Source organism: Phoca vitulina, unplaced genomic scaffold (assembly GCF_004348235.1).
Source record: "Phoca vitulina isolate PV1807 unplaced genomic scaffold, GSC_HSeal_1.0 scaffold16, whole genome shotgun sequence".
Classification (NCBI taxonomy): domain Eukaryota; kingdom Metazoa; phylum Chordata; class Mammalia; order Carnivora; family Phocidae; genus Phoca; species Phoca vitulina.
In genome coordinates this window covers 23024223-23037809 of record NW_022589719.1, presented here as the reverse complement: position 1 = coordinate 23037809, position 13587 = coordinate 23024223, and the positions used below count along the sequence as shown (strand labels likewise).

The following is a 13587-nucleotide window of genomic DNA, read 5'->3' as shown; positions in this document are numbered from 1 at the left end:
ACCAGATTCTCCTGACGCCGGCTGCTCCTTCCACATCCCTTGGTTTATTTTATTCCTAGCACTCCTCTGAAGTTGACCTTGCAGACTTGTTTATAGGTCCCCCCCACCCCCGCCCCCAGCCAAAGAAGGCTGCTCGTCGGACTGGAGTCTTGTCTATCTCGTCCTGTACTGGGCCCCAGAGCCCAACCAGGGTCCAGCACCCACTAAGCACTAAGTATGTGCGGAACGTGGATGGGATGCACCAGGCCTCTCCATGAGCCAGTTTAGCCCAACTTCACCTATAAAAAGTGAGGGCCTGGGAGACCCTAACCCCAAAAGAAGCTGTGGAAAGCAGGCCAGCATTAGACCCCTCAAGTCTCCTCCTTCAAGACACTGGGATGCCTTTCTCTGGGAGATGGGGGTTTTCCAGGAAAGTCCAGTTTTGGAGGCTAGAGGTAGTGGTTGCCACGGAGACTGATGGTGGCTCCCTGCACATCTGGGAATTAAAAGGAGATGAGGGGATGCAGGGGCCATCCTGGTGTCTGGAACTTTGAGCCTTCAGCATCCCCTGACCCTCATCTCTAGCCTGGAGCTGGAGTGGGGGTGGACAAATCCCTCCCCAAGCCCCTCAACAGAGACTGGGGATGGTGGAGGGGGGTAATAAATGTGAGGGAGAGGGTAGAGCACACAGGTCAGGGCCTGGCCAGGGAGTGTGACAGGAGCTGGGGCTTTGGTAACTTACTGTGGTTACTCAAGATGCTGGCCCCACCTCCTCCTTAACCTTACTACTCAGGGGAAGCTGCTTGCTGAGCCGCTTCCTGGGCCTCCGAGAGGTTGCCCTGGGGCAGGGGGAATGGGAGCCAGGGGTGGGCCTATGAAAGGGTGCTGGTCTTCTAGGCCCGAGACCTGGTTTGACCCAGCTCTGCCCAGGACTTTGCTCTGTGACCTTAGCCCAGTCAGGCCCCCTCTCTGGGTCTCAGTGTCCTCCTCTGTACTTGTTAGACTGGTCTAGCTCTCTTCTCCTGTGGCTCAGGGCAGACTGAAGGAGGGAGGTTCTGGCCCAACTTGCCTAGAGGCCCTTCCAGCCCAGCCAGGTGACCAATGCCAGGCAGGGACCCAGCAGGGAGGGGCTGTGCTGGGTGCCTCCGGCACACACGTTCCACTCTTTGTTTCTGGGACCTAATCAGGCCTGAGATCTGGAGAGGAAATTCAGGCAGCCCTGCTGCTGCCAAAGTGGCTGGGCCCACGCTCCTCTCCCAGTCCTGCAGGGAAGGAGAGGTTCGGGAACAGGTTCATTAAGATGATGGGGTACACGGGGCACCTGGGTGGCTCAGTCGTTGGGCGTCTGCCTTCGGCTCAGGTCATGATCCCAGGGTCCTGGGATCGAGCCCTGCACTGGGCTCCCTGCTATGCGGGAAGCCTGCTTCTCCCTCTCCCACTCCCCCTGCTTGTGTTCCCTCTCTCACTGTCTGTCTCTAATAAATAAAATCTTAAAAAAAATAGAGATGGTGGGGTACAGGGAGGAAAGGAGAAAGAGCCCCACACTGAATGCCCTGAGCGCTGGTGTTAACCCCAGCTTCTTACTTGACTCACGACAAAGTGGCCTCACTGTGTCACTGCCCTTGCTGGGTTGTGGGCAGTAGGAGAGAGCACTGCTGTGGGAGACACACATTGTGGTCCGTTTGGCCAATGCCACACTATGTGACCTGGGACAAGTCCTTTCACCTACTGGAGCCTCTTATTCCCCATCTGTGAAAAAGAGTTCATACCTAGCTGGCAAGATGGCAAGGTGGCCAGGAGTGGTGTAGGAGTGAGTCTGGCCCCCAGGAAGTGGTGAGAAACGATGTTGGCGATGCCCACGACCACCCCCTCTGTTCTCCAAGACCTGTAGCCTCTCCTGAGGCCCCTGGACACATATCCCTGGGTCATCCTTGCTTGGCATGAGAAGCGAGAGCAGCTCTGATTCCCCACCTTATATAGAAGAAAACTAAGCTGGAGAGGAGGGTGAGGGAGAGGGGAGGGCAAGGAGGGGCTGTGGCTTCCTAGTAAGGTGTGTTGCTTAAACCGCCTAGATGCTGTGGTTAGACTAGACCAAGATTCGAATGTGACTGGGCGTTCTTAAGCTGATCCTTTCCACACCTGCAGATAACATCCCGTAGAGGGAATCAGGTAAGATAATGTATTACTACTGTCAGAGTACCGTGAACCAGCGGGCCAGTCCGCAAGGGCTCAGCCCCTTGACCCCACCCAGGCTCCGCCCCTTTCCCCACGGAGCCAATCAGTGGCGGCCTCCCCGGAGCGTCAGATTCCCTACCTCTGGCCGCTTCTCTCCCGCCACAGCCCCAATCAGGGAGGCCACCCGGTTTGGGAAGATTCCCAGGAGTCTCCCCCCTCCCTTGGGGAACAGCTGAGGACCGGGAGGTGCATCCGAGGGCCGAAAAGCGCTTTGAGATTGAGCCCGAGTTCAAGGATCAAGTCTCCCCTCAAACCAGTTTACAGATGGGAAAACTCGAGACCCAGAGAAGGGAAACACTCGACCAAGTCACCCCAAGCCAAGAGCGGAAGGCCGAAACAGTTTTCTCCGCGAAGATGGGAGTGCATGTCCGCACAGTCCATGCGGGAACTGTGGCCGAAGCCCAGCACTAACAGTGGCTGACCAGGGAATCGAGACTGCGTGGAAGGCTGGATTCTTCCTTGCCTCAGTTTCCCCAGCACTACGTCTGGTGGGGGTCCGGGGACGAGGCAACTGGCCAAACGGGCGCCTGCCAGGACTCTCCCCGCACCTCCCCAAGTCTGATCGAAGTTCCTTTAGCAAGCTACCTCCCAGGCCTTTAAAATACTGTCCTCCCGTTCGAGCCTCTCGGCGTTCTATTGGAAAGACTCCAGGGTCCTACTCCATTCTCTAGAATGAACTGCTCAGACTACCGCGGGAGCTTTCTTGGAACTGTTAACTGCGCAGGCGCAAGAGCAACCCACCCGGAAGGCGGAAGCAGCGGGCCCGCACAACGACGGGGGGTCGGGGGCGGAGAGTGTGCTTAACCAATGACCTGAAGGAGCAGGGAGGGCGGGATTAGGCCCGCAGTTGCTAAGCGCTACCCTAGTGGGAGGTGATTTAAGAAATGGGGTGAAGGGTGGTTCAATGGCCCTTCACGTCATCATCCTTCTGGCCCTCGGAAGTTAAGCAACGAAGAGGCGGGCCTAGGACCGGAAGCAGGAAGGAGGGCGCAGGAAGCAGGGTGCTGCCGCTCGTCGTGCTGTCGGTCCGTGAGTCTGTTGGTCCCGAGGGCAGGATGGAGAAACTGCGGCTTCTGAGCCTCCGCTACCAGGAGTACGTGACTCGTCACCCGGCCGCCACGGCCCAGCTGGAGACGGCAGTGCGGGGCCTCAGTTACCTGCTGGCAGGTGCTACCCTGACCTTTGCCCCACCCCTTAGGGGCTCTGACCTCTGACCTCACTGGCCCCTTCCCTTCGGAGTCAGGGTAGTGATCGCTGTGCTTGAGCAGTTCCTTCCACGTTCCCGTAGGGCACAGGGAGGGGATGTCCAGGGCCCCGAAGCCGCAGGCTGAGGCAAATGCTCACCGTCGCCTCCTGTGCCTTCTCCCCAGGTCGCTTCGCCGATTCGCACGAGCTGTCAGAGCTGGGTGAGTGGGGCTCTGGGGTGGATGGGGGGCGGCGCGGTTTCCCAGAGGGGGGACCACCCCGGTTCGCTGTCCTAAGTTTTCCCTTACATGGTCCTGTGCTGAGTCGGACAAAGGTCCTGAGTCCACTGTCTCGGGCCCCCCATAGTCCAGAGACAAATCTGGGGACCTTGACTGGTCAGGCGGCTGGCCCAAGTACCTTGCCTGCCTTTGCCCAGTTAATCCTCCCTGTAGTCCTACGATGTACTGTTACTGTCCTCAGTGTCCAGTAAAGGGGACAGAAATTCAGTGAGGTTAGGGGACAGCTACTGGTGACCCCAGAGCCAGGCTTCAAACCCGGATTTCGCACATTCGAGGAGCCCCAGACTGTGACTGCCTCAGGCGTGTTTTCCCGGGGAGCCCGGGAGGGTAGTGGAGGTAGAGGTGGAGCCGCCTTTCAGGGACAGGCCGCAGGGAGCTGAGGCCCGGAGGCGAGACCACACATCCATGGCTGCTGAGAGCGGTGGGCAGTTCTGGGCAGCTGGCTGACCAGGGCTCTGCAGCAGGGCAGTAGCTGCTTTGTCGCGGAGATCAGGCCCTCCTTTCTTGTTCCAGCCACCCACACAAGATCATACTGGGGAGTGGGCAGCTCTGAGGAAGTGGGTGGGGAGGCAGGTGGGTTTCCACACGGCCTGTGGCTGGCGGAGTAGAGCAGGTAACAGGTGATCCCTGCAGCTGTGGGGAGAAGGGGAGGGTGTAGAGGCCTCAGAAGCAGCCCTTCACGGCCACACTCTTCCCCCCGCCCTCAGTGTACTCTGCCTCTAACCTGCTTGTGCTGCTCAATGATGGCATCCTGCGGAAGGAGCTTCGGAAAAAGTTACCTGTGGTGAGAATTCTGTCAGGAGCTGAGGGCGGGAAGCACAGGGACTTGGGAGTGAAGCAGTAATCGCCAGCCCGTGTGTGTCGCATGTACGGTCTCGAGTGTGAGCCGTGCCTACGTCCATCTGAGCTTCAAGCTATCTCATCAGGTGGAGGGTCAAGTTGTTAGTGCCCCTGTCGCAGATGAAGAGACTGAATTTCAGAGACATAGAGTAGCCTTTGCCATCTGGAGAACTCAGGCCTACACGGGTAGTCTTAGAGGGAAGTCCACCTCTCCTGTCAGAGGAATCACCTAGGAGGAGGGCCTGGGACTGGGCCCCCCGCCCCAACCCTGACCTCTTGGCCTGGGGTCCTTGCAGTCGCTGTCCCAGCAGAAGCTGCTGACATGGCTGAGCGTGCTCGAGTGCGTGGAGGTGTTCATGGAGATGGGGGCCGCCAAGGTGTGGGGTGAAGTGGGCCGTTGGCTCGTCATCGCCCTCATCCAGCTGGCTAAGTACGTTGGGACTGAGGAGGGCAGGCCCTGGGTGGGGGTGACTCAGGCCAGCAGTTCGTGTGGGGTTCACCAGAGCACCCCTGGCCCCCTGCTGGCTAGTCACCTCCCCTGCAGCCCTGCCGTACTCCCAACCCAGGGCTGTCCTGCGGATGCTTCTGCTGATCTGGTTCAAGGCTGGCCTCCAGACCTCACCCCCCATCATTCCGCTGGACAGGGAGACCCAGGCACAGCCCCCGGGTAAGCTCTGGAGTGGCCTGGCACACGGAGTTAATTTGTGGGTTTAGGGCCAGCCAACTTGAGTAGGGTGTTGTCTGTTCGTGGAGCACATCTATTCCCATCAGCTCAGTTTGCTCTCATCACCCTGTATTGTACAGAGAAAAAAAAGAAAGATGAGGCTAGGGGCAAAATCAGAACTTGAACTCAGGAGTCCTGGCACCAGAGTCCTCATTCTTTTTTGTGGAACGGGGGACAGCATGAGTAGGAGACAGAGGTCCTGCCGACCATGTCTTTGGGCCTCGTTCTGTATATCAAGAGCCACAGTTGCGTGAGGCAGGGTACCCGGCAGATCTGTCCCTTCGGGGCTTTGGACTCCTCACTGGTTGGCCTCCAGGCCTGATGCCTCTGGCCTTCTGTGGGAATCGTTCTTTGCTTTTCCACCTGGTCATATTGAAAGCAAAGGACTGAGAAGACATGGGCCCTCCCTCCGTCACTCCAGTCCCTGGGAGGCCTGGCTTCTTGGCTGGCTCCCCTACCACGAGTCATGCTGCGCTTTCCCCATCCGGGGAGAGTGCTGACGCACGGCCCTGGCGACAGCGTCCGGCCTCAGGCGCTGCCGTAGTCCAGGCTTACCCACGCCCACCCATTCCCCCCTTAGCCCAGGAGCGTTGGCTGCATGCGTGTTCTCCGCGGGCTCCGCTGCAAACATGTCCCTCTGACAGCATGGCCTTCTGTCTGTCCCTGCTAGATGGTGACCAGAGCGCTGACGGCCAGGAGCAGTCATACGTGGGGAAGCGGTCGAACCGAGTGGTACGAACCCTCCAGAACAGTAAGTGTAGGATGTCGTGGCCCCGGGCGCCTCAGGGCGGAGGTCAGCCTGGGCCTGCCTGCTCATCCGCTGCCCTTGTGTTCTAGCCCCATCCCTGCACTCGAGGCACTGGGGAGCGCCCCCGCAGCAGGAGGGCCGGCGGCGGCAGCAGCACGAGGAGCTGAGGGTCACCCCCCCCACCCCGCTGGGGCTGCAGGAGACCATCGCAGAGTCGTTGTATATCGCCCGGCCCCTGCTGCACCGTATCCTCTGCCCGCCGCTGGCCGGCCCTCCGGGGCGGGCCCCATGGGGAGTGGGTGGGCGGGCCGTGTGCCGGAGACCTCCTTGACACCTTGGCCGTCAGTGCTCAGCCTGGGCCTATGGGGTCAGCGGTCGTGGACACCCTGGCTCCTGTCTGGGGCCGTGGACGTGACCAGGTGAGCCCAGGCCTGCCTGGGGAGTCCGCTCCCTCTGCCGGGCTTTGTGCCACGGGCCTGTTCTTGCCTGAGCAGATGGGCCCCCCGCCCCGCCCCATTGCTGGCCCTGACCGTGTCCCCTTCTGCCCCCAGCCTGAGCCTCCTGAGCGACAGGAAGGGCCTGAGCCGGAGGGAGCGACTGGAGCTGCGGCGCCGGACCATCTTGCTGCTCTCCTACTTGCTGCGCTCCCCGTTCTACGACCGCTTCTCCGAGTGAGGCCCGACCCTGGCCCCTGCACACGCCTTCCCCCCGCTCCCATCCAGGGTTTGCTGAGCACCCGCCGTGTGCCAACCTGCGTGCAGTGGCAAGTGCCAGCCCGGCGCTGCCTCGGGGCACTCAGGCCGCAGGCCCGGGTGTGCGGGAGTCACGCAGGGGCGGCGCGCCGAGGGCAGGGCCCCAGGGATGGTGGCAGGGGCGGGCTTTCTTCCTGCCCAGTAGTGTGGAGCCCCACTTTGCAGAGAGGCCCTTGAGGTTCAGAGAAGCAGGGCACCTTACACAGAGCCAGGGGCCACCGCCATGCCTGCTCTGTCATCTGTGAGGGCCAGACCCAGAGGGCCCACTGGCGGCAAGTAGAGGGTGGCTTGGGGCCAAGTGCCCCAAGGCCTGCCGGGTGACTGCCTGAGGTCAGACTGCGATCTGAGGAGGGGTCTCTGTACGGCGACAGGGGCCAGGAGACAGACTGGAGGCTCCCATCTTAAGTCCTCTGCTGGAAGATGGCAGTAGTCCCTGGAATTACGTTTAATACTGTGGCCGCACAACCTCTGTTTGGGTTTGGTTTGGCTTGCTTTGGTTTTGAGGCCACAGGAAGTGAGTTTGTGCCATACTCAATACCACCTCGGTGCAAATAGCGTGGCCTGGTAATTCCTCTTTTCAGATAAGTTTGCAAGCTCACAAGGTACTAAAGCCAAATCCTATTCCCTGCTCTAAAGGAATATTCCAGAGACTTACATGGAACATATGAGCTCCCCCCACAGACGGCCTGCACTTTGCAGAGGAAGCGAAGCCCCAGGATCTCGGAACTGAGGCATTTTGAGGCGACAGTACCCGCAGAGGTGGCCCTACAGGCGGCAAGCCTCTAGTGTGGCCCCTGCTGAGCGGACCAGCCTAGCACCCTCACAGCAGTGGCCCAGACTGAGAAAGGTCTAGAAACCTGCCGGAGAAGTTCTGGTTACCCCGGGGGACAGGGAGCAAGCTGCTGAGCGGCTCTGGGGTATAGGCCTTGCAGGGAACCCTCTGTCCTTCCTGTCAGAGACCGACTGTCACCTCGGGCCGGGCTGCCTTCCAGTCGTGTGACCTGGGGCAAGTTACTGAAGCTCTCTGTGCCTCCTCTGTACGACGGGGATGTGCTCTTGCCTGCCTCATAGGGTCGTGGGAGGCCTTAAATGACCTCAGACATACAGGAGCACCTGGTACAGAATCACTTAACAAATGCCGAGTCTTACCATCATTTCTCTTGTTCCCATCCCCAACACTATCATCTCACCCCAGGTTCTCCTGTGGGAAAGCCCTGTCTCTTAAAAAAAATAGGGCCTTGGCCCCTGCCCCTTCCTCTGAGTGTGGCCCCCCCCCCCCCACCCCCCCACCGCCGGGCCTGGTCACTCAACATTGGCTCGCGAGGTTTCAGTGTGGCTCAGCGCTTCTGGCTTACTGGGGGTTTCTCGAAGGCAGGGCGGGGCTGCCCTTCCCTTTGGGCCCTCACCATCCCTGTGTTGGGACTGCCCCAGGAGTGTGTTGGCTCAGGAGAAGGGGCAGGATGAGGGAGAGAGCGGCGGGAGTCTTTGGGATGCTGTGGGGAAGCACCAGCCCCAAGCTGAGCTGTGGGCGGCCCGGGCCAGGCAGTTCTTGCTCATCTTCTCTCTGCAGGGCGAGGATCCTCTTCCTGCTCCAGCTGCTGGCGGACCACGTCCCGGGCATTGGCCTGGTTGCAAGTAAGTGCGGAATGGGGGTGTGATTACCGAGTATCGCGGATCTTTCGAGTGGCCCCGTGTCCCTGACTGTTTCCTCTTTATCTCCTTGTCATTTGATTCTTTTTTTTTTTTTTAAAGATTTTATTTATTTATTTGAGAGAGAAAGAGAGAGAGAGCACAAGAGGGCGGGAGGGTCAGAGGGAGAAGCAGACTCCCTGCTAAGCAGGGAGCCCGATGCGGGACTCGATCCCGGGACTCCAGGATCATGACCTGAGCCGCAGGCAGTTGCTTAACCACCTGAGCCACCCAGGTGCCCTTGTCATTTGATTCTTGACACAGTCAGGAGAGGGAGCCCAGAGGTCAGGTTGGGTGGGTGGCAGCTCCTGGGCAGGGCCAGGCCGGCCCGTAGAGCCCCAGGGGTTGCTGGAAGAAGGTCCCTGTCCTGGGAGGAGTGTTGGGCCACACTGGGCTGTCAGCCTTAGCCCGGCCTCGGGATCCTGGAGCCGTACACCCCTGGGGCTTCTCTGGGGCTTCTGCGGCGGGGCTGAAGCCCACCAGGCTGTTCGGAGCTCTTACCTCAGCCACGTGGCTTCTCTGAGCCTGAGGGTCTTTGCAAAGGGGGACAGAGGTCGCTGCCGCTGCTGCCTCCCGAGGGGCAGGCAGGCGGGAGAGTCAGTGGGGCTCCCGGCTGGACGGATGTGAGTAGCCGTATTGCGGCAGCGTGGCTGAGAAGGGCCTTAGGTAGAGCGGAGTCAGATGGGAGTCTGGCCCTCAGCCCCGAACTCTCTCTCGTTGCAGGGCCACTCATGGATTACTTGCCCACCTGGCAGAAAATTTATTTCTACAGCTGGGGCTGACCCATCCCGGGCGGGGGTGCAGGGAGGGGCAGGGGGTGCCCCGGCTGTCGGGGCCCCCGGGGCCCCTTCGCCCTAATAAAACTGACTCTGGCAGCGTCCCAGCACGTGGCCTCTCCATGCCTGCCGCCCAGGGCTCCTGGCACTCCCACCTGGCCCGCCGGGCACCCCCCCCCCCAGACATCCTCTCCACTTTCCACCCTCCGGCGATGGAGCCGCGGCGGCCCGCACCTCGTCCCTGGGCCGAGAAGCCTCCCGTCGGGGCGGGGACCTGGGCTCCTCTGGCCACAGAAAGCTGGGGTCTAGCATCTTCGAGCGTGGGAAGCGGCTTGCCGTGGCAGCCGCAGAGGTGAACTCAGCTCCTCTGTCACCGGTCCCTGGTGACAACAGACAAGGTCCAACGGGGCAGGGGGAGACCGCTGCCCGTGTGGCCTCTGGCCAGAGCCTCTGCCCCTTCCCTGTCCTCCAGCCTGCCAGCCTGTCTGTGACGGAGGCTGGTGAATGGTGGGCCCGGCTTGGTGCAGTGACACCCCGAGCCCCCGTTTCACAGCCGGAGGTGTTCTCCCACAGCTGGTGCTGGGAGCCTGAGCGGGTGCAGGTTCAGGGGGTAGGAGCTGGGGGTCTCCGCACACTCCCCCTGCCAGCTCCCTGGTGGCCAAGTCTCCCGGAGCTGCGCACAGGCTACTGGGGAGGGTACAGGCGCCCAGACGGGGCGACTGCAGCCTGGCCTTTCTGCCTGGTCCGTCCCCTTCCTCAGCCTCCGCCCCTGTCCCCTTTGCCCCGTGAATAGACCGAACTCTCCTGCTGGAGTTTCTAGCCGGGTGAGCCGCCCTCGAAGTTCTGAGGGCTCCATCCGCACCGCCTCTGTCCTGCCTCACTTCCTCTGACACCCTGGGGGGAGCCACGGGAACAGGGGCCAGCCCTCCTCGGCTACCCGCCCCCCCCCGCAAGTGCCTCTGGGAAGGCATGCCCAGGTCCTGGGCTGGAAGGTGAAGGGTCAAGCCTTCAGGTGGTCACAGCTTGGGGCCCCGACCTCTGTTGGGTACGGGGACCGTTGGTGGGCACGTGCCCTGTCGGTGGGCTCTGGGCCAGCGGCTGTGCGTGCAGCGGGAGGAAAGCCGGCCTTGCTGTCGGGCGCTCACGCATCCGCAGACACACATCAATGCAGCGCGCCGGGGCGTGCGAGTAGGTAGGAGCGTGTACCTGAGGGAGTCTGGGTCGGAGGTGGGTGAGTGGAGGTGCTCGCTGCCTGGACGGATGCCCGTGGAGGGCGCACCCCTCAGGGAGGCCTCGGTTCAAGCAGGGGAAACCCTGCGCCAGTGTGGGGCCGGCTGGGAGAGCAGGTTGTGCAGTGAGTCACTGCTGGGGCAGAAGGGAGGGAGGAGCGGGCGGGAGGGGAAGGTCAGGGCCAAATCCAACAGGCCGTTGAAGGCCAGGCAAGAAACTCAGACCTGCCTCCGGAAGGCAGTGGGGAGGGGAGCATTTTAAACCTCATCCCGGGGCGCCTGGGTGGCTCAGTCGGTTAAGTGTCTGCCTTTGGCTCAGGTCGTGATCCCGGAGTCCTGGGATCGAGTCCTGCATCGGGCTCCTTGTTCAGTGGGGAGCCTGCTTCTCCCTGTGCCCCTCACCCCACTCGTGTTCTCGCTTTCTCAAATAAAATATTTAAAAATGAAAAACTACACCGCACCCCAGCGGCCTGGTGCGGGGGGCTCCCGGCAGCTGGAGGCTGAGCACAGGGACATGATGGCAGAAACCTCCAACAGTGGTTGGGGCCAGATTAAGGCCGTGGCCGGGAGATGACAGGGTGTAGGCGGCACCCAGGCAGGCTAGGGACTGGGTGTGGATAGAGAGGGAGACGGTGGCCTCTCAGAGGCAAGGAGGGTGAGGGACAAGGGACTGAGTTGGGCAGTGTGTCCAGAACTCAGGGTTCCCGGCAGCAGTGAGGACGGAGGACGGGGACACGGGCTTGTGAGGGACAGTGGTGTCCAGGACACAGAAAGGGAGAGAACCACTGAGCGGTTAGTGTGTGGGCTCAGAGCACACGGAGACAGTCTGAGGAGATGCCAGCACCTGTCACCCTGGGGGTTACTGAGGACCAGGAGCCAGGGATGCCTGTCTCCGGGCCTTGGGCACGGCGGCAGTCAGGGGCGCAGGGCTGGACCCCCAGTAGGTCTGCTCTTAGAAGCGATGGGGTTTCCAAAGCACAGAGCCCTGCTCAGCCCTCAGGTCCTGACTCCACAGGTCTGGAGGCGGCCAGGGGTCTCGGGTTTAAAGCCTCGGGGCTTCCAAAGTGAGCCAGGCCCGTGCGCCAGATGGGGGGCTGCGCAGGAAGCAAAGAAAGGGCCCCACAGCTTTGCCTCAGCCTGAGAAGAGACCAGCTCCATGCTATCACGTGGCGTTTATTCATTCAACAAACATTTACTGAGCATCCACCAAGTGTGGCTGGGGATCCTGCGGTGAACAAACCAGTCTCTACCCACGGGAAGCTTCCACTCCAGGGAGCAAGTTGTGGGCTTTGCCACCTCACTCAAAATCCGTCTTTCCAGCCTCAGGGGTGGTGGGGAGCCCTGGGGCCAGGCTGTTGTAAGCTTTTGGGGAACTGGGGAGGAAGTCTCTCAGAGCAGGCCCCCCCTGCCCGCCCCCCGTGGCATCTCTGAGCGGGCGGAGGACGTTCCTGGCATCACTGAGGGAAGGACAGGGTGGCGGCGGCGGCAGGAGGTGGGGAGGAGGCAGAGTAGGGACGGTCGGGGCTCTCCGCGTGACCTCTCCCGTGCGCCACCGCCTGGGCAGAGGTACGTACCTTACCCCCACAGACGAGAAAACGGAGGCCCACAACGGTGACCTGTACGCCTCCCAAGAGGCAAGGTGGGGGTGTGAACCGAGATCAGACTCCAAAGGTCTGCGCCCTTAACCCTCGGGCAGGGACACTAGAGCAAGGTGCCGTTCTGGCACCTGTTGGCCGACAGCGTCAAAAAACCGAACCGAACCTCAGCTGGAGGTTTCTGGCCCCGCCGCGGAGCCCTGGAATGACCGGCCTTTGTGAGGTGGCCCTGGCGGGTGGCAACGGTTCCGTCCTCCTGCTGGGGGAGGGGCAGGCAGAAGCCGGAGGACAAGGGCTGGAGTAGGAGATGGTTCTCGCCATGCTGGGGGCTCTGTATCCCAGGGCCGGGCTGAACCTCTTCCTCCTCTACCTCGTCCTGGCTGCTGCCCTCCTCCGCCCCCAGCCGCTGAGGTAACTCCTGGGGGCACGGGGTCAGCGGTCCACCGGGCGGGGGGCCTGGAAGGCGGGGGGCCCTGCGTGCCGCTTCCCGCTCCCCGCCCTGCCCCGGACGACTGACTGGTGCCGTTACCCCAGGCATCGGGGCTCACCCAGGCCCCCACCCTGAGCCTTCACAGGGAGGTAGTTAGCGGGCTGCAGGGCCAGGACTGAGCACCCCAACATCTCCCACAGGCCTCAGCGATCTGTCCTTGAAGAACTTTCAGCCCCTCTGGAACTTTCGCAGCCACTTTCGGGCCTAGTGGATGGTAGTATCTCAGCCCTGCCCGCCCCCACTGCCCCCCAGTGTGGGACACATGCCCGGCGGGGGGGGGGGGGCACCCACGTCCAGCCGCGGGGACTTTTCATCCCAAACAACACTGTTCTAGGGTGATCAGGGCAGATTCCCCTGCCACCCACACCCCCTTCTCTCCTTAGACTATGGGGTTCGACCCAAGCACCCCTGGCCGCGAGGGCCTCGACCCCTTCTCTCCCGGGCCCAGCAGCGCAAGCGGGACGGGCCGGACATGGCTGAGTATTACTACGACGCACCCCTGTGATGGGAGCCCCTTATAAAGCTATTCTGTGCAGCCAAGGCTTGGGCTTCCCTGACACGGACACCAGCTGGGGGCGGGGGGAGGGGACAGGGAGACACACCCACTGCGGTCCAGACAGGAAATGGCACTTTAATAGTAGGGGCCAGGGGGGGACGGACCAAGCTGGGGCTACAGCCGAAGCGGCCAGGGGCCCTGGCTGGCCCGGGCCCGTCCAGAAGCCTCCTTTTCCTGCTGGGCCAGGGGCCCTGCCGCAGCACTCTTCTTCCCTGGTGAGGCCCCACACGTGCCGGGGGCCAGCGTGCCAGCCACCCAGAGGCCACACAAGTGACAGAGGGGAACAGGGACTGCACCCCCACCTGCTGCGAAGTCCTTGGGAGGTGGCTGGGCTCAGCCGGGCGCTGGGGATGGGGGGGGTGGGGTGGGCACTGGCAGGTGGCATCGGCTTGGAGAGAGAGCCAGAGGCCCTGGCAGGGGAAGCGATGCCCAGGATGGGGCCAAGCCCTCGGCTCCTACAACGGACATCCTTCCTGGCCAGAGGCCTGCC

The 13587-nt window shown here is 61.9% G+C and overlaps 2 protein-coding genes across 2 annotated transcripts; both read left to right on the top strand.

Moving 5' to 3' along the window:
• Positions 1-2303: 2303 nt before the first annotated feature.
• On the top strand, positions 2304-10590 carry PEX16 (peroxisomal biogenesis factor 16). The gene is made up of 11 exons (XM_032415046.1): positions 2304-3381; positions 3585-3620; positions 4406-4482; positions 4835-4968; positions 5105-5205; positions 5933-6013; positions 6100-6255; positions 6357-6429; positions 6562-6681; positions 8333-8397; positions 9175-10590. Exons 1-11 carry the CDS (start codon positions 3270-3272, stop codon positions 9231-9233), a joined length of 1014 nt encoding a protein of 337 aa, XP_032270937.1. The 5' UTR covers positions 2304-3269; the 3' UTR covers positions 9234-10590.
• Positions 10591-10910: 320 nt separating this feature from the next.
• Positions 10911-13587, top strand: CUNH11orf94 (chromosome unknown C11orf94 homolog). The gene is made up of 3 exons (XM_032413990.1): positions 10911-12462; positions 12682-12755; positions 12925-13587. Exons 1-3 carry the CDS (start codon positions 12359-12361, stop codon positions 13044-13046), a joined length of 300 nt encoding a protein of 99 aa, XP_032269881.1. The 5' UTR covers positions 10911-12358; the 3' UTR covers positions 13047-13587.

Excerpts from the sequence above, each read along its gene's own strand:
- CUNH11orf94 (XM_032413990.1), top strand. The coding sequence starts at position 12,359 with ATGGTTCTCGCCATGCTGGGGGCTCTGTATCCCAGGGCCGGGCTGAAC. Across the intron at positions 12,463-12,681 it reads CTCCGCCCCCAGCCGCTGAG|GCCTCAGCGATCTGTCCTTG; the intron begins GTAACTCCTGGG and ends CATCTCCCACAG. Across the intron at positions 12,756-12,924 it reads ACTTTCGGGCCTAGTGGATG|ACTATGGGGTTCGACCCAAG; the intron begins GTAGTATCTCAG and ends TTCTCTCCTTAG.
- PEX16 (XM_032415046.1), top strand. The coding sequence starts at position 3,270 with ATGGAGAAACTGCGGCTTCTGAGCCTCCGCTACCAGGAGTACGTGACT. Across the intron at positions 6,682-8,332 it reads TTCTACGACCGCTTCTCCGA|GGCGAGGATCCTCTTCCTGC; the intron begins GTGAGGCCCGAC and ends TTCTCTCTGCAG. Across the intron at positions 8,398-9,174 it reads GGGCATTGGCCTGGTTGCAA|GGCCACTCATGGATTACTTG; the intron begins GTAAGTGCGGAA and ends CTCTCGTTGCAG.